The sequence below is a fragment of the Papio anubis genome, chromosome 7, assembly GCF_008728515.1.
Source record: "Papio anubis isolate 15944 chromosome 7, Panubis1.0, whole genome shotgun sequence".
In the NCBI taxonomy this organism is placed as follows: domain Eukaryota; kingdom Metazoa; phylum Chordata; class Mammalia; order Primates; family Cercopithecidae; genus Papio; species Papio anubis.
The window spans coordinates 49,730,271-49,754,174 of NC_044982.1; the positions used below are offsets into that span (position 1 = coordinate 49,730,271).

At 41.7% G+C, this 23,904-nt stretch overlaps 1 protein-coding gene across 2 annotated transcripts; it reads left to right on the forward strand.

The window, feature by feature from the left end:
• The first annotated feature begins 1,898 nt into the window (after window positions 1-1,898).
• Window positions 1,899-22,822, forward strand: LOC101007098 (60S ribosomal protein L21-like). Of its 2 annotated transcripts, XM_021941254.2 has the most exons (2): window positions 1,899-2,467; window positions 21,348-22,822. In XM_021941254.2, exons 1-2 carry the CDS (start codon window positions 2,101-2,103, stop codon window positions 21,386-21,388), a joined length of 408 nt encoding a protein of 135 aa, XP_021796946.2. In that variant the 5' UTR covers window positions 1,899-2,100; the 3' UTR covers window positions 21,389-22,822. The 2 variants fall into 2 exon arrangements, with proteins under 2 accessions (XP_021796946.2, XP_031523945.1); XM_031668085.1 differs by lacking the exon at window positions 21,348-22,822 and having other exon boundaries at window positions 2,065-2,595.
• The last annotated feature ends 1,082 nt before the right edge of the window (window positions 22,823-23,904 follow it).

Consider the following 23,904-nt stretch of genomic DNA (forward strand, 5'->3'; position numbering starts at 1 on the left):
ATTCATTCCTCGGCCAAAGAATCCTTCTGTCTACCAAGTTGTCACAGCACTTTGCAAATACTAATGTTTAGTATTTAATACAAGTTATCATAACTGTTTGTTTACATGGTTATCTTTCCAGCTAGACCATGAGCTACACAGGGCAGAAAGCCAGGTCTTATCCATTTTATAATCTCAGCACTGGCCAGGCATGGTAGCTCATGCCTGTAATCCCAACACTTTGGGAGGTCAAGGTGGGAGGATTGCTTGAGCCCAGAAGTTCAAGACCAGCCTGGGCAACTTAAGGAGACCCCTGGCTCCTCAAAAATAAAAAAACTACCCAGGCATGGTGGTGTGCCTGTGATCCTAGCTACTTCAGAGGCCAAGGTGGGAAGATCACCAGAGCCTGTGAGGTTGAGGCTGCTGTGAGCCATGATTGTATCACTGTACTCTAGCCTGGGCAACAGTGGGACCCTGTCTCAAAATAATAATAATAATAATAGTAATCATCATCATCACCATCTCGCATACAGTATATAGCCCAGCACACAATAATTCTTTAATACGTATTCGTTGAATTGAATTGAACTGAATTTCTCATTGTCACTGTTTTACAGAATACTTTTAATGATGAATGTTTTTAGACAAAAAGTCTCGAGGTAAATCTCTATCTGCTCAATTTTGCTGTGAATTGAAGACTGCTCTAAAGAAAAAAGTCTATTAGAAAACATTTCTTAGGCCAGGTGCGGGGGCTCATAACTATAATCCTTAGCACTTTGGGAGGCCAAACTGGGAGGATCTCTTGAGGTCAGGAGTTTCCGACCAGCCTGGGCAATATAGTGAGACCTTGTCTCTACAATAACAACAACAAAATTAGCTGGTGTGGTGATGCACACCTGCAGTCTCAGCTACTTAGGAGTCTGAGGTGGGAGGATCACTTAAGCCCAGGAGTTTGAGACTGCAGTGAGCTTATGATAGAGCCACTGCTCTCCGGTCTGGGCGACAGAGCGAGATCCTGTCTCTTAGAAAAAACATAAAAAATTTTTGACAGAGTTGAGGAGGAAGTCACATAGAATCATAGTTGTTATTTAATATTAGGTTGGTGCAAAAGTAATTGCGGTTTTTGCCATTAAAAGTAATGACAAAAGTCACAATTACTTTTGCATGAAACTGGTAGTATTATCAACTTTAATAATGAACTATAATTATCATTAATAATAGCTATTATTTATCTATTGAATGCTTACTATTTAACAGACACTGTGCTAATTACATAGATATAAAACTTCATTTAATTTTTACAACAGCTGGCTGGGTGTGGTGGCTCACCCCTGTAATCCTAGCACTTTGGGAGGCTGAGGCAGGTGGATCAACTGAGGTCAGGAGTTCAAGACCAGCCTGGGCAGCATGACAAAACCCTGTCTCTACTAAAAATACAAAAAATTAGCCGAGTATGGGGGCGCGTGCCCATAATCCCAGCTACTTGGGAGGCTGAGGTACGACAATTGCTTGAACCTGGTAGGCAAATGTTGCAGTGAGCTGAGATCGTGCCAGTGCACTTCAGCCTGGGTGACTGAGTGAGACGCCATCTAAAAAAAAAAAAAAAGGCCAGGTGCAGTGGCTCATGCCTGTAATCCCAGCATTTTGGGAGGCCGAGGTGGGTGTATCACCTGAGGTCAGGAATTCAAGACCAGCCTGGCCAAAATGGTGTAACCCTGTCTCTACTAAAAGCACAAAAATTAGCCGGGCGTGGTGGCGGGCACCTGTAATCCCAGCTACTCAGGAGGCTGAGGCAGAGAATTGCTTGAACCTGGGAGGTGAGCCAAGATTGCACTACTGCACTCCAGCCTGGGCGACAAGAGTGAGACTCTGTCTCAAAAAAAAAAAAAAAAAAAAAGTACAATAGTTTGTTACCTATATTCATAATAGAAGAAAATGTTCAATTTCCATAAGAAATTAATGAAATTATAGACTTTTTTTCCATCCAATTTCATGGACCCCCAGAATTCTATGCACAAACACTGTGGATATGTATGTGTTGGGGCTGCCCCTGTGAACTTTACATTAAAAATCCATGTTCGCCTTTCGGCCGGAACCGCCATCTTGCAGTAATTCGCCAAAATGACGAACACAAAGGGAAAGAGGAGAGTCACCCGATATATGTTCTCTAGGCCTTTTAGAAAACATGGAGTTGTTCCTTTGGCCACATACATGCGAATCTATAAGAAAGGTGATATCATAGACATCAAGGGAATGGGTACTGTTCAGAAAGGAATGCCCCACAAGTGTTACCATGGCAAAACTGGAAGAGTCTACAATGTTACCCAGCATGCTGTTGGCATTGTTGTAAACAAACAAGTTAAGGGCAAGATCCTTGCCAAGAGAATTAATGTACATATTGAGCATATTAAGCACTCTAAGAGCCAAGATAGCTTCCTGAAATGCGCGAAGGAAAATGATCAGAAAAAGAAAGAAGCCAAAGAGAAGGGTACGTGGGTTCAACTGAAGCGCCAGCCTGCTCCACCCAGAGAAGCACACTTTGTGAGAACCAATGGGAAGGAGCCTGAGCTGCTGGAACCTATTCCCTGTGAATTCATGGCATAATAGGTGTTAAAATAAATAAATAAATAAAGGACCTCTGGGCTGAAAAAATAAAAATAAAAATCCATGTTCTAGGGCGAAGAACCTCAACTACCTTTTCGGAGAGGTTGGAGTGCTTAGGTTGACTAGATAGAAGTCAGATGGGGGAAAAAATGTCACATACACTGAAATGGCAAAAAGTCAGTGGCAAGAGTTCTGTAGTGAAGGAGTATAATAAAGGGGACAAGGAACAGGAGGAGGAAGAGAAACTTGGCAGCATTAGAGCCATGCAACAAGTAAGAGACTCTTTCTTTGAAGGGTGAACGCAGAGATTCTCAGAAGAGGATGCAGAGAGCATACTCGGAGGAATCTTAAAGGTGATGTACAAGTCTTGGCAATTCAGAGAAATTCTGTAGCTGTCCCCAGGAGGAAGAGACACGTTGTGATTATCAGTGACACTGCACTGAATAGTACAAAGGCATCTGTGCCTAAAGTCGTCATGTGATGGCAAATTGGGAAGTGTCTCCGTTTTCCTGTATTATACATTGATATGTGGCAAGGGTCATCAAACCCACTAACCTCTGCATATTTTGACTGATTCAAATGGGGACACATGACACAATAGAAACCCACACCTCGTATTTATCTTTTATTTTTTAATTTAAAAAATCTTTTGTGTTTTTAGAGAAAGGGTCTTGCTCTGCCACCAGGCTGGAGTGCAGTGGTGCAATCATAGCTCACTTCAGCCTTCACTGCAGTTGAGGGCTCAAGCCATCCTCCTGCCTCAGCTTCCCAAGTAGCTAGGACCACAGATATGAACCATCGCATCCAGCTTTTTTTTTTTTTTGGTAGAGATGGGGTCTTGCTATGTTGCCCAGGCTGGTCTGGAACTCCTGGCCTCAAGCGATCCTCCTGCCTTGGCTTCCCAAAGGGCTAGGATTATAGGTGTAAGCCACTGTGCCTGGTCCCTAGTATATATCTTTATTGGCCTTGAAAAGATAGACAATCCAAAGCTTGCAATGGAGGCACAAATGGAATTCTGATCACTCTAAATTGGAAATTTGTGGCCGGGTGCCGTGGCTTATGCCTGTAATCTCAGCATTTTGGGAGGCCAAGGCAGGCAGATCACCAGAGGTCAGGAGCTCAAGACCAGCCTGGCCAACATGACAAAACTCCCTCTCTAATAAAAATACAAAAATTAGCCAGGTGTGGTAGTGCACGCCTGCAATCCCAGCTACTAGGGAGGCTGAGGCAGGGTAATTGCTTGAACCCAGGAGGTGGAGGTTGCAGTGAGCTGAGATTATGCCACTGCACTGCAGCCTAGGTGAAAGAGTGAGACTTCGTCTCAAAAAACAAAAAAACAAGGAAAGGAAAATTTGTTATTTTAACGGCACCAAATGCCTCCGTCTGATATTCAACTACATTGTGATCTGATCCCTCTTTTCCTTTTAGGGCCTTATCTCCCTTTTCTCATTGTACTTTATGTTCTTGGCAATGGGACCTATCAAAATTCTTTGCCCACTCCCAGTTTATTTTCCTTTGCAAACTCCAACACCAATAATGCCCTTTCTCTGACCCAATCCCAAAATTCTATCCATCCTTTATGGCTCAACTAAAATTCTGCCTCTTTCAGGAAGATTTTCCTGGGTCTCCTCCTATCTGTCATGGCCCCCAAGCTGGAGGCAATCTCTTTCACTCTGAATCTTCCATAGCACTTTATTTGTATTTCTCTTACGATATACATATTTTTTCTTGTTACTATGGAGAACAACAGTTGTGGCCTTTAAAGAAAAATCATACTAGAAAAAATGTCCAGTAATGGGGGAAAAAAAGATTGAGAATTAAAACCAATACTTATGACCCTGGATAATTATATATCAATACACAGAATATAGGTAATAAACAAAGTGAACTTGAAGTGTTAAACAAGGTTGTAAATATAATCGCACAGGTATTACTCCCATGGTATGTAATAGGATTACGAATAGAATGTGGCAAGTAAAAATATATATTTGGTTAAAAAAAATTTCCATGAGAAGTGCAGGGGAAGTTTAAGAAGATAGAGCATATATATCAGCTTGGAGTGACATGATCAGAGCCTTCCTTGTGAAGATTACTTTGGTGGCAGCTGAAGAATGGATTATAGCAGAGAAAGATTTAAAGCAGAAAGACCAGTTGGCAGCAATTTAATTAGTCCAACTGAGATATAATAAATACCCACATGAGGACTTTTAAGTTTTCAAGTCTAGATGCCTGAAAGTATGTTGATGCCTTTAAGAGAGAGTGTGTAGTAAGAAGAGAAGATTTAGGGGGCAGTTGCAGGAAAAAAATGGTTTGACTCTAAAGCTGCTGGAATACAGAGTGAGAGCTTCCCAATCAAGTAACAAACATTAAATGCAATGGTAGGCTGACTTAGTAGAAATATAGTGTCCCAATTATAACCGCAGAAGTGCAAAGTGAAGGACTTTGACAATTACTTGTTCTCTTTGGAGAACAAGTCACAGATTGGTGACTTGTAAATTATCTCATTTGAAGAACATTATAAGAAATTGGGAATATTTAAATCCAAAGAAAAAAATAAGGAGGATATAATTACTGTATTTAAATATAGGAGACATTGAAAAAGGAAAGAGGGATTTAATTATTTTCTATGGTGAAAGGTAGTCGGGTGGTGATAGATAGAAGTTACAAGGAGAAACAATTTTGACTTATCCTAAGAAATAAATTATTAACAACGAGGCCTCCAAATAGTGTGACGAATGGACTCGCAGAGCAGTGAGCTATTCATCTACGAACGATCCGAACAGAAACAGGATGAAATTTTGGTCCTATGTTTTGTAGAAGGAATTTCCATAGTCTGTAGAAGGAATTTCCATAGTCTATAGAAGGAAAGTTGAATTACAGGATGTTTAAGATACCTTTCTACTCTAAGATCCTTAGCTTCATTTCTCCAAGGAAACCATCCTTATTTATTTCCTGCCCTAGTCTGAGTGCTCACAAAGCACCCTGGGGCTACCCCTGTCATACTAGTACCCCACATTGTGGTAATCACTGACCTGTCTTCCTCATTAGACTGCATGTCTTTGAAGGTAGGGATTGTCTTTTATCTACATAAATTTATTGTCTAGTGCAGTGTTCAGCAGAGAGTATTAGCATTCAGTAAATGTTTGTCAAGTGTTGAATAAATAAATGAATGGAGATGATTTGAGAGCAACTGCTATAAAATTTTAGTAAAAGGAGCTAAAGCTGGGCAGTTTCCATTTGCAAAATTACCTTAGTGGGAAAGTCTCATTCTCAGAAATCACATGATTTCTTTCCTTCTTCTTTCCTAGTACAGACTCACTTATCAGAGATATGAGGGAGTGTGATCATAATTGAAAGCAATCACCTTATCTAAAAAGTCAGAATATGTTTTCAGGGTAGCAGAAAATCAGGAGACTTCAAAGTTGCATTTGCTTTTTATTTAATTAATAAAAATTTAAAAGCATAAAAACACCAGTGGCTATTAAAAGTTCAATAGCTGGAAACATACATACAAGGTACATATGAAAAAGACCAGTATGGAGTCAACTTACATAGCTTCTGAGCCGTTCAGCATCACATATGATCACAATCACATTGTTGGGAATCACCTGACATTGCAGGTGGTTCTCCCAAAAGATCCAGTTTCTCACTTATCCTTTGATATTATTTGCACACTGTTTATATCGCCTATAGTTGTCAGTCTATGTTACCAGAGACTGTTCCTGAAATTGCCATGGGGCTGAAAATATGGTTCCCTGTGTGGGGAATGGTCCAAACATGACTAGTGCCTGCAGGTTCAGAAAACTGAGTTTGATTGGAGATGCTAGTTTGTCTTCACAAACATGGAAAAGAGCTGTCAGTCAGATCGGAGAACATGTCCTGTGTGCAGCCATTATGCAGGTATGGATTCAAGGCTACTTTCTCTCCTTAGATTTATGATGGTGGCAGTGAGAAATTGCATTTGTTTACAAAGGAAAGAAAGGCAAAAATGTTCCTTATGAAAAGAAGAAGGAATAGATTAATATTTGTTTCCTAGCACATTTGGGGTGGCAGAGCTGGCTACTGCGCCCTGACTGCCGAGCAGCCCCGGATGCTTCTTGGTGGCTCACACACATTCAGGTCAGCGTGGTGCAGGCTAATGGGTGTTGTCCTAGAGATTACACAGTTAAAAAGAGAATTATTACATCAGAAGTGGATAGTTGTGTCTGTAATGGGAGTGATTATAAAAGAATGAGGAACCTACTGTAAATGTAAAGGTTTCTTATCTTAACAACATAATAATTGTAACCAGGACTGACAGTGAAGATAAACAGATCCCAACATTAATATTAACACTATTTCACAAGGCTGAATGGAAACAGATTCAGCTGTCATTTGATTAATTTTCCATTAATAATAAAAGAAAAAGCTTACAGGTCTAAAATCCCTACCATATTTGCATTATCAGTGTTGACATTACAGATGGATCAATCTGTCATTCACATAATTTGCCTTAAATTACCCTATTGTAAGACTGAAGAATGGATTTCTGTGAAACACAGAATTGTATATGTGTGTCTGTGCATGTGTGTGTCATCCATGTAAGTGTTTGTGTATATTCTGTGCTTGTGTGTGTATGTTTATGTTTGAGGGCTACTGTTAACCAAATGAGACATCATCTTAAAAACCCAAATTTCAATGTGTTAAGGGTTATATAAACTGAAGGGTATAAACACTACAGAAGCAACTGAAGGCTTTAGCATACTTATGCTTAGTGGTTTCCACCTGAGTAGCTAAAACAAGCACACATGTTGAATGTGTTCACAGGCCTCTTTCTGTTCCTGTCTTTATGCCTCCACCTACCTCCTCTATCGGATTCCCTTTAAATCAAAGTGTATACAGATGATCAGAGGGAGAACTTGATCTAGTAAAGGATTTTTTCCTCCCTGTATGTTTTCTTGCACTTTAAGGAGTTTCAGAAAGGAGGAAGAGGAGCATTTCTTATCGGACATAAGGGAACTCATAGTGACAAATTCTGAAAAGAGATTTCATTCAGAAAGCCAAGTGATTTAAGCACAACGAATGGGCTTCTTTCTCTGATAAAAGTCCCAAGATAGTCACTAACACCCAAAGTTGACTTCTAATTAGTTTTAAGTTCATTGAAAATTGAGGAAATGCCAAAGAGGGATCCCAAGAGTTCGTTCCCACCACTTTTGTCCCATTCACCTATACATGGACCTGAGGGAGCTGTGAAGCTGCCGGCTGTACCTATCAGAAAAGACGGCAGTGGAGAGCAGGCCAGAAACCTATTTAAGTCTCCCAGTAAATGTCTACATTGCACACCTGTAGTTCTTTATTTTTTTTTTCTTCTTTTTTTGAGATGGAGTCTCACTCTGTCACCCAGGCTGGAGTGCAGCCACGCAATCTCAGCTCACTGCAACGTCTGCCTCCCAGGCTCAAGCGATTCCCCCGCCTCAGCCTCCTGAGTAGCTAGGACTATAGGTGCATGCCACCATGCTTGGCTAATTTTTGTATTCTTAGTAGAGACAGGGTTTCATCATGTTGGCCAGGTTGGTCTCGAACTCCTGACCTCAACTGATCCACCTGCCTCGGCCTCCTAAAGTGCTGGGATGACAGTCATGAGCCACCGTGCCCGGCCTCATTTTTTTTTTTTTTAATAGGTATAAGATAAGCATGCCCCAGGTCAGTGTGCAGATTTCCCAGAAGGATTGGAACAACCACCAGAACATTCCTTTATAAGTAAGGATATTTTAGAAATGACCAGCTTAAACACAGCTGGGATGTGTCTCAATTTAAAAATTTTCTGTAGAAGTTTTAAGTCAACACTCACGAACTTAAATGCAGTGAAAAAGAAAAGGTACCTTGATAATCTCAAAAACTGAGATGACCAGAAGAAATAATGATGAAGGCTCTACCTTCCTGACATTTGCACTGATATTCAAAAGGCCTAGAAGGAAGTTGGGACTCTATACAAAATGGTCACAAGCCTAATCTCAAAAGCTGACTCAAGCCCCATTTGTGGCAAATTATCTAAAAGAGCAAGGGACAGAAGGGAAAAAGCAAAAACACCTGTTGGTAATTTTCCCCAAGCAACATTTTTCTCTTTCAAAAGACCAAAGCGAGGCTGAACTTTAGAGACAAGGATTCCCTTGTTGGAAACAGAGCAGGCCAATAGCGCCTTTAAACAGTTCCCTGTTTTTCAAGCAGCTGAGGGAGGTAAAACCTGCAGAGAGCTCGGTGAGGGCGGCCCCAGGAAGGCCCTGCAGAGGTGCTTCATTAACCCGATTAAGCAGGTGGATGGAGAGGGCCTCGCTGATAATTTACACCTTGCTAATGAAGCGTGTGACTCTTAATCTCCTCCAAACAAGATACACTCATGAAACTCTGGTACAAGGAAAGGGGAAATTAATTAGGTGAAAAAACTATGAGATTATAGCAGAGGGATTCCTGCAAGGCAACTGTAACCTGGGTGGTTATTCATTTTAGCCTTTCTGAAATTAATGGCTGAGCTGTCAAGTAAACAAGTTGTGGTACCTTTTGGGCTTATAAGAAGTTCAAAAGCAGTACATCATTATGTGTCTGATTTCGTATTTCATGCAATATCTTTAAAAATCAATCTGATGGACTGACTTCTGTGTAATTTTAATATATTTGTAGTACAGCTGTTTATAGTTGTATTCACAGACGATTCAGTTATACATTTCCTATAATTTATTTTAAAATGTTACATTGCAAAATAATTCTTATATCTAATGCAAGCTGCAAAGAAATTTTGTGTTCAAAGAGAACATTTTAAATGGTTGGTTAGAATTCTTACGAGATGAATGGTATCAGTTTAATAAAAGAAATACAACATGACAATAGTAGCTAATATTTATCAAGTGTTGATATATATCAAGTACTAGCTAAGTATTTTATTTTTAAATTTATTTTTATTTTTATTTATTTTGTTATTGTTAAGACAGGATCTCACTCTTGTCACCCAGGCAGGAGTGCAGAGGTGTGATCACAGCTCAGTGCAGCCTCGACCTCCTGGGTTCAGGCAATCCTCCCACCTCAGACTCCTTTTTAGCTGGGACTACAGGTGCACACCACTATGCCCAGCTAGTTTTTTGTGTTTTTAGTAGAGACGGCATTTCACCATGTTGGCCAGGCTGGTCTTGAACTCCTGTGCTCAAGTGATCCATCTGCTTCCACCTCCCAAATTGCTGGGATTACAGCCATGAGCTACCATGCCTGGCAATGTACTTTTTTTTTTTTGAGACAGAGTCTCACTCTGTCACCCAGGCTGGAGTATAGTGGCATGATCTCGGCTCACTGCAACCTCCACCTCCCAGGTTCAAGCAATTCTTGTGCCTTTCTGAGTAGCTGGGACTACAGGAGCATGCCACTATGCCCAGCTAATTTTTGTAATTTTAGTAGAGATAGGGTTTAACCATGTTGGCCAGGCTGGTCTTAAACTCCTGGCCTCAACTGATCCACCCACCTCAGCCTCCCAAAGTGCTAGGATTACAGGTGTGAGCCATCATGCCCAGTCAAGACGAAGTACATTAAGTTTATTAACTCATTAATCTATATACCAACTCTATGAGGTAATTATTTGTTTATAGATGAGTAAACTATGGCCAATGAAGTTAAGTAGACATGTGTAGACATGTGTTTTCTTTTCTTTTTTCTTTCTATATATATATATATATATATATATATATAGGCAGTATTCCTGTGATGGCAGCATGTGTTTTCTTGCTTAGTTATAGGTGAAATAAACCCCATCTTAAAGCCAGAAATTAATTTAAATGGTGTTTATTTCAGAGTACTTCACATATTTTGGGTCAAGTATGGAAATGATATATATTTTTATGCCAGTCGAAGTTATGAAAAGAATGCGATCTTCATGGTGAGTTACCTTGGCAGACTAGACCTGGATTTATTTATTTATTTATTTATTTATTTATTTATTTATTTATTTTTTGAGACGGAGTCTCGCTCTGTCGCCCAGGCTGGAGTGCAGTGGCCAGATCTCAGCTCACTACAAGCTCCGCCTCCCGGGTTCACGCCATTCTCCTGCCTCAGCCTCCCGAGTAGCTGGGACTACAGGCGCCCGCCACCTCGCCCGGCTGGTTTTTTGTACTTTTTAGTAGAGACGGGGTTTCACCGTGTTAGCCAGGATGGTCTCGATCTCCTGACCTTGTGATTCGCCTGTCTCGGCCTCCCAAAGTGCTGGGATTACAGGCTTGAGCCACCGCGCCCGGCCTAGACCTGGATTTAAATTTATCATCATTTACTTGATCTTGGGAAAGTTACTTAACTTCTCTGTTTCAGTTCCTTCATCTCTAAAAGGGGGATAATAATTCCTACTTCATCAGATTGGAATGAGTCTTGCCTGAGGTATCGTGTAAAGCACCATGCACACAGATGGGGTTCATACATGTTGCTTTCTCCACACTCCCCCTTCACTTTTTTGGATCCACGCTGGACTTCATGACAGACTCATCATTCTAACTCAAGGCTTTAATTACTTGAAGACCTACAAGACATCATTTTTAAAATGACTTCCTATTCTGTGGCGTATCTAAACCAAACTCCTCATTCTGGAGACCTGGCCTGTGTTCTCAGGAAGGTAGCATTTTCAGTGTGCCCATTCCTACTTTCATCTCTGGATTCGTCCATTCACCTATCCATTCATTCAAAGAACATTTCTCCACCAGGCATTGAGCCCTGGACTATTGAGGACCCAAAGGACAAATGAGACAAGGTCCCGGGCCTCTAGGAGTGCATTGTTTAGATGGGGCAACAGAGCAGGAAGCCAAACACTTCCTGCAAGGGGAAGAGCATAACATCAATGGCGCAGGCAGTGAGGAGTGGGTATTCAATGCTACCTGGTGTTAGGGTGAGATGAGAGGCGGTGTCTCTCAAAGTGAGGCCTGAAGGACGGATAACTTTGGGGAGGTAATTTCAGGCAGAAGGAACTTAAAGTTATGCAACCACAAAATGTTAGAAGATATTATGGGAAATTCAAGTGCTTTGATGTTGTTGAGTTGAGGAGAGAGTGATAAATGAGGCTGGAGCAGTGACAGAGTCCAGATAAACAGGGGCTGTGTCTGTAGCGCTAAGACTTCTGTGCTCTTTTCTCTGGGCTGTGGAGATGCCATCGACCCTGGGAGTTTACATACTAAATGTAAATGGTGGATTATAGGAGAGCAAGACTGGATGCAAGGAGAAGAATCAGAGGTCAGCTGCTAAAAACTCAGTTGAGAGGTGATGAAGGCTGCTTTAGGGCTATAACTGTGGAGTGGTGGATGGGCAGCCAGCCAAACAGAGAGCAATTTCAGAGACAGCAAATAGAATGTGATCATTAGAACAGTGTCTGATACATGCTCAACAAATAGTTGTTGAATGAATGAATGTATGTGCTTTTTTAGTTGTTTTTGTTTTGTGTATGCATTTTCTTCACTCAGCTCTCTGAAGATATTAATTTTTAATTTTTTTTAAGTTTGGGACTTTTTCTCTCCCCTTTTTCTGCCTTGTCTGTTTCCTCTGAGTTCTGTATTTTCGTTGTTTGTTTGGTCTCCATCTTTAAAGCAGGGTGATCCTTGGATATCCATTTATGTTTAAACATGGGGTACTAAAAGTCAATTGGAAGTTCTATGTGCATAGGTAGAATTTTGCTGACTATTGGAGTTCACCGTAGGATGGCTGGGCATAACCTGGTCTTTATATTGGGGGCTCTAAGTTTTCAGTATTTTTTTCTCTGGGCCTGTTAAGTTTCTCCAGAGAAGAATTCTCAAATTTTCTGCCTATGGGAAATGAACAGGGGTGACAGTCAACTGGACACACCAGTGCAGCCATACTCGTAAACATATTGAAACTCCTATTGCTAGTGGCCTATAACCACTGCCTCAAGTTCTCAGACTGCCTCATTCCAGCCACACTGAGACTCCCTTCCCACAACCTAGCAACAAAACAGTTAAAGCCTGCAGGACCTTGCCTTAATGCTCAGGTCAGTGTCCATTCCATTTGGTTGGCGCCAGGCTACACAGGCTGTATTCAACATGTTAAAAAACAAGGCATGGTCTGGAGTGGTATAATCCCAACACTTTGGGAGGCTGAGGTCGGTGGATCACCTGAGGTCAGGAGTTTGAGACCAGCCTTGCCAACATGGTGAAACCCCGTCTCTACTAAAAATACAAAGAAAACAGCTGGGCATGGTGGCAGGCTCCCGTAATCCCAGCTACTCAGGAGGCTGAAGCAGGAGAATTGCTTGAACCTGAGAGGCGCAGGTTGCAGTGAGCCGAGACTGCATCATTATACTCCAGCCTGGGCAGCAAGAGTGAAACTCTGTCTCAAAAAAACAAAACAAAACAAAACAAAACAAAACAACCAAACAAGCAAAAAACAAACAAACAAACAAACAAAAAAAACAAGACATGTCCCTGGCATTCTGGAAAAGCAGGAAAAGAAGTTTGGATGGTCCTGACTCAGCCTGCAAACTGTCATCCCTTCTGTCTTTTAACGCGCCCTGCCTTCCTCCTTCCTGGAGAGCCCATGTCTGGAGTGCCCTGGTTTGATTTATTGAAAGAGTAGCCCTCCTATCTCCTGCTGATGTGAGGGAGGGCTGGTCATGTGACCCCTGCAGGATGTATTCTTCCGTGGAAAGGTCCCACGCCTATTTTATTCTTTCTAGTGCCTCTGAATCCTGGCCCCTTATTGGGTTCTGTGGCATAAATCTTGCTTTTATTCTGTTTTGTTTGATTTTGATTTTGGTCTTTCTCTTCTGCAGGTGTTATTAATAACATTTTTTCCTTGCTTTGCTGAGAGAGTTACTGCCTGGCCATCTGCTTTCCACTTTCTAAACTTTTGTGGATATCTTGGCCCTAGCTTCTCATAGATATTGATGATTTCTGGAACTCTCTTTCAGTCACTTTGAACTACTTGGAAGAAAAATGGTATATTAGTTGGTCAAGACTCATGGATTCTATGGAAAATAAACTAAAACTAGTTTAAACAAAAGTGGGAAGGACATTTCAGGATCTAACGGTTTTCTTCTAGACTCAAGTCAGGGATGCAGGAGGCAGTCACGAAGCTGAAGTGCAAAGCCCTGAGGCCTTCAATGTTTCTTTTTTCTTCTGGGTATTTACACGTAAGAATTTTCTTGTTTGCTTCCTCTTTGGCCAGCTCTTTTTCTCTTTCTCTCTGTTGTCTGTGTAGTGGAATATGGCCTCCTCACAGTTCCTGAGTGTACACACTATGATTCCAAGTATCAGCGGAATTTAGTGTGCTGCCTTTCTGACCCACTTCCAAATTCTGAGGAAGGAATGAAATTAGTTTGGGACAGATGCCCCCACCCTTAATCCAATCCATGAAGATCCTGGTGGGTAATGAAGTACAAGCCATGTTACTATGTTGACAGGCAGGGTAGGAGAACTACTTCCAGAAGTGAGGGAACCATTGTGAGCTAGGCAGACACACCAAAAGCTATCAACTGCAGCAGAGGAGGAAGAGTCCATGATTTATTCACCCAATTTCCTTCATACTTGCTTACCTTCAACTTCATTTAGAGGAAGCAGGAGGCAGGGTGTGGAAGGCATTCACGTTTGCAAAGCTGCTGCAGCTGTAGCCACATATGAGGCCGGGAGCTGAGGGCTGGGTTCCTCTAGGCTTTCTGCAACTGGCCTGTGCCAAACTGCTCTGAGAGGAGTTCGCCTTGGCTCCTGGGTCTCCTGGAAGCTGGGCTCTGGTCTATTGCCCAAGGGGCCTGGGTCAGCTGCTCTTCACGGCCTTGGGCCAGTACCTTACATAATTTGTCTTTTTTACTTCCCCTATTATTTATTTATTTATTTATTTATTTATTTATTTATTTTCGAGATAGAGTCTGGCTCTGTCGGCCAGTCTGGAGTGCAGTGGCGCGATCTCAGCTCACTGCAAGCTCCGCCTCCCGGGTTTACGCCATTCTCCTGCCTCAGCCTCCGGAGTAGCTGGGACTACAGGCGCCCGCCACCTCGCCCAGCTAATTTTTCTATTTTTAGTAGAGACGGGGTTTCACTGTATTAGCCAGGATGGTCTCAATCTCCTGACCTTGTGATCCGCCCGCCTCAGCCTCCCAAAAGTGCTGGGATTATAGGCATGAGCCACCGCGCCCTGCCTACTTCCCCTATTTTAAAAGGGAAAGACATCAAGCTTTGCTTGGGGAATTTTTTTCAAATAAATATGACAATACACAAACCGTGGGCTATATATCAAGTTCCTCTGAATATTACATGCCAAGTAAGAAGTTTGAGTTAGAACTCCATGTCCCAGGTGACAGAATTCATTTTTCAAATGAAATGTTTATTGAATAGGGCAAGAGAAAGCAAGCCCATGTCCTGTTTATGCTAATCAGCATTTGATAAGTAGTAGAGTGCAATTTTCTCTTTAATAACCTAGCACCCATCATGTTCAATTAGTAATGCACTGGTGACAGTCCATGCAGGGCTGGAAGAAGAGGAGCAACCGAGCCTTGTTCGGGGATCTACAACCGTGCTCTATGACACCACCCACCACCATGCAAATGACTTCAGACTTAAAAGGGGCACCACTCAGAGGCCCGTAATTCATTTCCAGTTCCTTCTGTAGATACAGGGACCACACTGCATGCATCATGAAATTTCTTTAGAAATGAAGTCCTTTGGGAATAAAGTTCTAACTCTACTATTTATATTTGAGCAGCTTTATGATAATAACTGCAAATCACTGAAATAGATAGTACTTTTCAAATGATACTTTAAGCATTGTATGTTTGCTAATAGTAAAATTAGAAATAAAGTGAATTAAAGGGATGGATTCTCTTATTTTTAATTCTCATGTTTTAGAACTTTAGAATTGTCCTTGGTGCAGGCCTTGTCCTAGGTGCAGGCCGGGCATGGTGGCCCATGCCTGTAATCCCAGCACTTTGGGAGGCTGATGCGGGCAGATCTCTTGAGGTCAGAAGTTCAAGACCAGCCTAGCCAACATGATGGAACACTCAGCTCTACTAAAACTACAAAAATTAGCCGGGCATGGTGGTGGGCGCCTGTAATCCCAGCTACTCGGGAGGCTGAGGCAGGAGAATCGCTTGAACCTGGGAGGTGGAGGTTGCAGTGAGCCAAGACTGTGTCACTGTACTCCAGCCTGGACGACAGAGTGAGACTGCCTCCAGAAAAGAAAAAAACAAAAACAAACAAAAAAACACACACACAAAGAATTGTCCCTGGTGCAAATATGCTGAATCTCCTAGAGTAGGTGCCGTCTGCATGTACCATGAGTGGCACTTAATCCCGAAATACTGTGTCACTCTCCTAGTGGTTTTCTCTAACACTGGCCCTGAAAAGCAGACATACATTTTTATTCCAGCTGTTAATAAAATGTTTAGCACATTTCTTTTAGAGATGCAAAGTTCCCCTATACCAGTTCTGCAAGACAGAATATAAAGAAATTTCAACCAGGAGCAGTGGCTCACGCTGTAATCCTAGTACTTTGGGAGGCAAAGACAGACAGATCACTTGAGGCCAGGAGTTCAAGACCCGCCTGGCCAACATAGCGAAACCTTGTCTCTACTAAAAATACAAAAATTAGCTGAGCGTGATGGCGCATGCCTGTAGTCCCAGCTATTTGGGAGGCTGAGGCAGGAGAATGGCTTGAACCTGGGACATGGAGGTTGCAATGCGCCAAGATCGCGCCACTGCACTCCAGTGAGACTCTGTCTCAAAGAAAAAAAAAAAAAAAAAAAGAAAGAAATGCCTAACATTTAGGTTCACCCGCTGGATGAGGCTAAATTTTTGAGACTAACAGTCATCTATCCTTGAGAATGTTTGTTTCCAGATAAAAGTCCACAATGACTACTTTATTTAATTTTTATAATATGCCTTTCCTTGTTGGTCTTAGCCTATATTTTTTAAAACTTTATGAAACGTTTCCACTCTGTAGTAAAATTAAAATCCTCTATTTTAATTTTAACATCAGATGCAAACAGTTGAGTTAATGATACTCTTCAGTTAACATCACATGATCATCACCGACAGGGTCTCACTCTGTCATCCAGGCTGCAGTGTAGTGGTGTGATCTTGGCTCACTGCAGCCTCGACCTTCTGGGCTCAAGTGATCCTTCCACCTCAGCCTCCCAAGTAGCTGGGGTGCCACCACATCCGGCTAATTTTTAAATTTTTTGTAGAAACGGGGTTTCATCATGTTGCTCAGGCTGGTCTCAAACTCCTGAGCTCAAGGAATCCACTCTCCCTTGGCCTACCAAAGTATTGGGATTACAGGCGTTAGCCACCACACCCAGCCTGTACTGTGGATCTTATTCCACTTGAAATTTTTCCTCCATACTATAAGATCTGCAAATGTTGCTGTATATACTTATAGCTCATTGCATTTGATCACTACATAATATTATATGCATCTATCTTATTTGTGTTTACCTTGTTTCAGTTCTCCACTATTACGAAAATGCTGCCATAAGCATCATTGTAGATGATCATTTTTTTATGTTATTATTATTATACTTTAAGTTCTAGGGTACATGTGCATAACGTGCAGGTTTGTTACATATGTATACTTGTGCCATGTTGCTGTGCTGCACCCATCAACTCGTCAGCACCCAACTACTCGTCATTTACATCAGGTATAACTCCCAATGCAATCCCTCCCCCTTCCCCCCTCCCCATCATAGGCCCCGGTGTGTGATGTCCCCCTTCCTGAGTCCAAGTGATCTCATTGTTCAGTTCCCACCTATGAGTGAGAACATGCGGTGTTTGGTTTTCTGTTCTTGTGATAGTTTTGGAGAATTTCTCTCACATATGCATCATAAATAGTGTCAGGTTGTATTCTAGCTTAACTGTACAGGCCTCCACTCCCACCAGCAGTGCATAAGTGTTCATAATATCTCAGCCTCTAACACTTAGCATTATCTGATTTTCCAATGTTGTACTAATCCGACATACATAACAGTTATTTTATTGTTTTAATTTACATAGCTCTGGTAATTAGTGTTGTTGCCTACATTTCCATGTATTTGTTACCTCTTGGATTTCCTTTACTGTGACTTGAATATTTATATCTTTGAACCATATTCCTATTGGGATTTGTGCTTTTATCAAAGTTTTTTTTTTGGTGTTTTTTTTTTTTTTTTTTTTTTTTTAACAGAGTCTCACTCTGTTGCCCAGGCTGGAGTGCAGTGGTGCAATCTCTGCTCACTGCAACCTCTGCCTCCTGGGTTCAAGTGATTCTCCTATCTCCACCTCCTGAGTAGCTGGGATTACAGGTGCCCGCCACCATGCCCGGCTAAATTTTGTATTTTTGGTAGAGATGGGGTTTCACCACATTGGCCAGGCTGGTCTTGAACTCCTGACCTCAAATGATCCACCCGCCTTGGCCTCCCAAAGTGCTAGGATTACAGGCATGAGCCACAGCGCCTGGCTCCTTTTTTCATGTTCATCTGTAGGATTTCTTTGGATAGTCTAGAAATTAATAAACCAAATTAATTGGTTTTACTCAGTACACACACATTTTTCCTATATGTCGCCTAATTGCTATCTGTCTGTGGTGTCCTTTGTTGAATAAAGTTCCCAATTTTAATATTTTTTTCAAGTCCATCAGTTTTCCCTCTTATGGTTTATGCCTTTAAATTTTTTAAAATAACTCTTTCCTCACCTTTAGTTTACCAAGATATTCTGCAACATTTTTCTTATATTAGCTTTTCAGTTTTATCTTTCACAATGAGATCTCCAGTTCTCACTGAAGTTCATCTTTTTAGGTATAAATTCAATTTTTCTTCGTATAATGAATCTGTTTTCCGAGACTGTATCATTCTAAATGACCCATTTTTTTTCTTCACTGATTTGTGGTGATGGTTTTCTTATATGCAAAGTGCTTGATATGTAAGAGAAGTTTCATATATTTAGATATAGTTATATTGCATATTTATTTTACTATTTTAAGACTCTTTATTCTGAACTATTGGTCTATTCTTGTATCGCACAACTACTGTTTTTTATTATTCCCAAGGCTTTACCGCATGTCTGAGCGTCTCACGGGGTAAATCATACTCCTCCTCCTTCTTGGCTCCTCTTTTTAAAACGCATCCTGGCTCTTCATGGATCTTTATTCTTCCATATTCAAGTTAGAATTAAAGTGTTCAAGTTTCCAAAAAGTCTTCCTGGAATTTTGATTGGAATTTCAAGAAAGGTATAGATTATGTTATTAGCTTCTCACGACAGCTGGGCTGCAGGGCTATCTTGACATGAGTCCTACTGCCACCAGCTAGTGCGGAGCTGGCACTAATATTTTTCTGCCCCAGGTAGTTTAGTGGTGGCTTGTGCACAGAGGGCACTGAGGGAAGAAAAAGTGCATGGCAGAGAAGTACTCCCTCCCATGCCTGAAACATGTTTGTGATACCTGACCTGTCTGCTTTCTCTTCCCTCCATTTCCTGGACTGATCTATTCAAGGAGAACCAGGGGTTTTACGTTCTGGAATCATCGGTTCCCCTCTCACTCAGTGGCACCACCGAGGATCGAGGTTTCATGCTGAAAACCAGTATCACGAGTTGTTTACCATCTTCTTGGGAACCAGATATCTTTCACTACAATGTTTCAAATATATTTTCTTCCACCCTCCAAAAGAAAAATCTTTTTATAGACTTTTAAAGTATTTCCTGTATAGTAACTCTGTGAAATAGATAACTCAGGTGTTATCATCCTGGGCTTCAGAAAACTTACAAGACTCCCCTATAAGTGCAGTGTCAGAAGGAAGCTAGAAGAAAACTAGAATTCCAAACTTTGACTTCCTGTCCCAGAAGAGAGTATCTGTAATACAGCAGAGAGGCATAGGGCCCAGAGTCAGCGGTCTAGCTCTAATCTGCACATTGGCATCACATCAGTGCTGTGTTCTTGAAAGTTGCGGGGTCCTGGGCCTCAGTTTCCTCATGTCTTGGATGGGCTACGTCATCCCTAAAGCCCTTTCCCCCAAATTTTTAAGATTCTCAATATACAAGGGAGAAACCAAGGCTGCTTTATGAGAATTTCAACCTTCTGTTTTTTTCTTGTTCTTTTTCTACTGAAAGTGCCAATGAAAAGTGAAATGGCTGAAAGCCAATAGCCTGGAGGGTTGCTGTAGAGTTATGTAATTAATAAGCTGCAAATATGGCTTCTGGATATAAATTGAGTGGGTTTTATTATAATAGTTGCCTTTTAGCACTGAAGGATGACATCATTCCTGATGTTTGGGTTCTTGCTCCTGAAAATTAAACCCACTCTTAAGGGAAAGGGTACTAACAGTTATCCACGAAATTTAAAAAATGAAACAAAGTCCAGAGGACTGATCTGCTGCCGCTACTGGTGCCAATGCTGAAGAGATGACAGAGATAGGAGTCCCTGTTTGCTAGACCAAGAGAAAGAATACTGCCTTATACAAAAGCAATTGGCTCAGGGAAAATAAACCAAACAATAACACGTTTTTTAAAAATGAGGAGGGAGCAGTGGTTCAACCTGTAATCCCAGCATTTTGGGAGGGTAAGGTGGGAGGATTACTTGAGGCCAGGAGTTCAAGACCAGCCTGGGCAACATAGTGAGACCTGGTCTCTACAAAATATTAAAAATTGGCCACATGTGGTAGTGCGTGCCTATAGTCCCAGCTGCACAGGAGGATGACGTGGGAGGATCTCTTGAGTCGAGGACTTCAAGGTTACAGTGAGCTATGATTGCACCGCTGCACTCCAGTCTGGGCAAAAGAGTGAGAGCCTGTCTCTAAAACTAAAAATTTGAATGAGGAGGAGTTGAGTAAAAGAAGACAGAATGTAGGGTAAGAAGACACTTTATTAAAAATCCCAAAAGTATGTCCACTAGCAAGATATAGTCAACAATGGGAAACAAGAACCTCATCCTCAGAAAGAATCAAAGAGCTTAAGAAAGGCCTAGAAGAATCAATGAAGGTATCAGGGAAGTTAAAAAATTAAAAAAAAAAAAAAAAGATTCAATGAAGTGTGGAGTTGATGCTTTGGAGGCAATTTATGAATTAAGAAATGACAAAATTTAGTGCTCAATACTATCTATCCTGTACATTAGTAGCTCATGTTTAATTAGGCTAAGAAAAAGATGTTTTCTTTCTTTTCTTTTCTTTTTTTTTTTTTTTTTTTTGAGACAGTCTCACTCTGTTGCCCAGGCTGGAGTGCAGTGGCGTGATCTTGGCTCACTGCAACCTCTGCCTCCTGGGTTCAAGCGATTCTCGTGCCTCAGCCTCCCAAGCAGCTGGGACTATATGCATGCACTAATTAATAAGCTGCAGCTAATTTTTTGTATTTTTAGTAGACAAGGAGTTTCACCATGTTGGCCAGGCTGGTCTCGAACTCCTGACCTCAAGTAATCCTCCTGCCTCAGCCTTCCAAAGTGCTAGGGTTACAGGCATGAGCCACCGTGCCTGGAGTGCAGTGGTGCGATCTCGGCTCACTGCAAGCTCCGCCTCCTGGGTTCATGCCATTCTCCTGCCTCAGCCTCCCGAGTAGCTGGGACTACAGGCGCCCGCCACCATGCCTGGCTAATTTTTTGTATTTTTAGTAGAGACGGGGTTTCACCGTGTTAGCCAGGATGGTCTCGACTCCTGACCTCATGATCCACCCATCTCAGCCTCCCAAAGTGCTGGGATTACAGGCGTGAGCCACCACGCCCAGCCAAGATGTTTTCTTTAGTGATGTTTGAGTCAAGTTAATAGTCAGCATATCCCTACTTATGATGCTTCCTTGTGTTACCTTCCATAGGGTCAACTTTCCAAAGACATAGGAAACTATACCTTATATAATTGTGTATCTACAACAAGTTCAATCCTTTGTCCACATTGGCAGGCTAACTCAATCTCATAAAAGGTAGGTTTGGCTGATTTTGCTTTTTTTGTTTGTTTGTTTTTGTCTTTTTTCCACTTTTTAGGAGTCTAGTATCTTAGTGCTGGTAGTGCTGGTATTTAGTTTTTAAAAATTGCGTGGGTAGTTTAAGAAGAAGACACTGAGAAACAAATTCTTAGCTATGATAGAACCAAAGTTTTATTCATAGAAGACCAAAATTTTATTGAATATAGGCCAATTATAAAGGAGCTTATTCATCTTTGCATGCCAGTGAAGTTCCTAACTCAGAGGCTAACCTGTTGTACACATGAGGAGAACATTTTGGCTACAGCTCTGAAATTAGTAGATGGTTAAGCCTTTAAAGTGGGGTGTTAATTGCAAAACAGGAGTTGGATATCTGAACAGCTCAGACTGTAAACCCTAGGTTTCTATAATTCTACGTTATTTGTGAGTATTATGGGGTAGTTAAATCTTTGAGAGTCTCCAAAGTGAGATCGTACAGTCTTATTTGTTCATGATATAATTGACAAGACTCTACAAGAGCAGAGGACATAGGGAAAAGGCTCTTGGGTTTCGCATTAATCCAGACCCTGCAGCTGGGCCCCGGCCCACACTTATTGCCTCCTTCAGCACCAGGCCCTCCTCACTCCCAGGATGCCAGACACTGGCCTTCTTTCAATTCCTTAAAGAAACTTGCCCTCACCCATCTCAGGAACTTTGTCCATGATGCGCCCTTTGCCTGGAGAAAGCTGACTTCTGTTTTCCTTCCTTGGCTTCATTCAGGTAATTTCTACTCCTCCTTAAGATTTCAGCCCCAAAGTCACTTCTTCAAGGAAACTTTCCCTAATCCCTGGAATGATCTAATGCCCTTTTTCTTCTGGCAACCCTAAAGGTAGGAACTCCAATGTTCATTATTCCCACTATGGTACGCTCACTCCAAGTGCAATCAATGTGCAGCAAGGTGTAGGTGCTTGAGAGTTCTCAGGTGAACAACATGTAAACAAGGTGCCCGTGACACAATCAGGCTGCTTCAATAAAACATCTTAGATTCTGAAAAATAGGACTAGAAAGGATCTCAAGAAATCTCATTTGACCCTGTCTCCAATCTTTAGAAGTAGGCAATGAATGGGCAGAATAGTATATTTCTAACCAATAAGTTGGTTAGAGCATCTATTACGTAAATGAGTCTGCATGAGAAATTGTAATGAGGCATTCTATCTTTAGGTTGGACATTACAGGGAAACCAGGTAGGTGCATTGTGAGTTACACTGTGTCTGCTTCATTTATCTGTGGGGAGAGACCTAGAGTCTTTTCTCTTTTTTAGACGTAGTTTTGCTCTGTCGCCAGGCTGGAGTGAGTGGCGCAATCTCGGCTCACTGCAACCTCCACCTCCTGGGTTCAAGCGATTCCCCTGCCTCAGCCTCCCAAGTCCCTGGGACTACAGGCATGCACCACCATGCCTGACTAATTTTTTGTATTTTAGTAGAGACAGGATTTTGCCATGTTGGCCAGGATGGTCTCCATCTCCTGACCTTGTGATCTGCCCACCTCAGCCTCCCAAAGTGCTGGGATTACAGGTGTGAGTCATCGCGCCCGGCCACCTAGCATCTCTTTATCTGTAGTGAGGCACTGTGTCCTGGACACACTCTGAGTTCCCCCAAGTTCCGGTTTGTGAAGCTGTGATGCCACCGACCTGTGGAACCACAGGCTGCTGCTTCGTTCCTTATTTTGATTAGGGACCTTTGTGGTGGTTGTTTTGTTTGTTTAGCAATCACTGAATCACCACAGAGACAGAGGTAGATAGTTCTTTAAAATGTTCTACTGAGGGGAAAACGTAGAAACCTCTGTAAAGCAAAGTAAGCAAGCAAGCATTTAGAAACATCATTTTTTGCATGCGTGATGTTTTACTAAGATGCCCTAATAATGGAGGGAGTTTTATCTTTAATATTCCAGTTCCAAATGGGTGTCATGAAAGGCCTGTGTATGTCAGCTCTGAAAACTCTCTAACCTTGAAAGGCCTATTTTCTCCTCTTGCCAACTCGTCTATGGAGCTTATCAAGAAGAGAGGATTGCTATTGCTGTCTAGTGCCCATAATTAATCCCGGAGACAGTGAGGATTTAGGACCACTGATTGTGGCTGACTTCAAATTAAAAAGTCACTGTTAGCGTGTGAAACAGATACCATATGTTATAAACAAACCCTTTGAATGATGTAGAACATCAAGATAATTCATATGTAAACACAGGTTACACTCAGGGTAGGGGATTTTACGTATGCCCGTTCATACTTTTCAAAGATGCTACGGACACACAAACATAGATGGCACACTGCTTTTCCTTCATTTGGTCCCCAGAAAATGGGTATGATTTAAGATGTGAATTTAGTGCAAACCTCAAATTATGAGTTATGAAATTTGTCTTTCTCTTTACCATCAGTGTGGTGAGTACAAACAAAGGCAGACACCAGTCTGATTGG

Coding starts and splice junctions, on each gene's coding strand:
- LOC101007098 (XM_031668085.1), top strand. CDS start 2,101: ATGACGAACACAAAGGGAAAGAGGAGAGTCACCCGATATATGTTCTCT.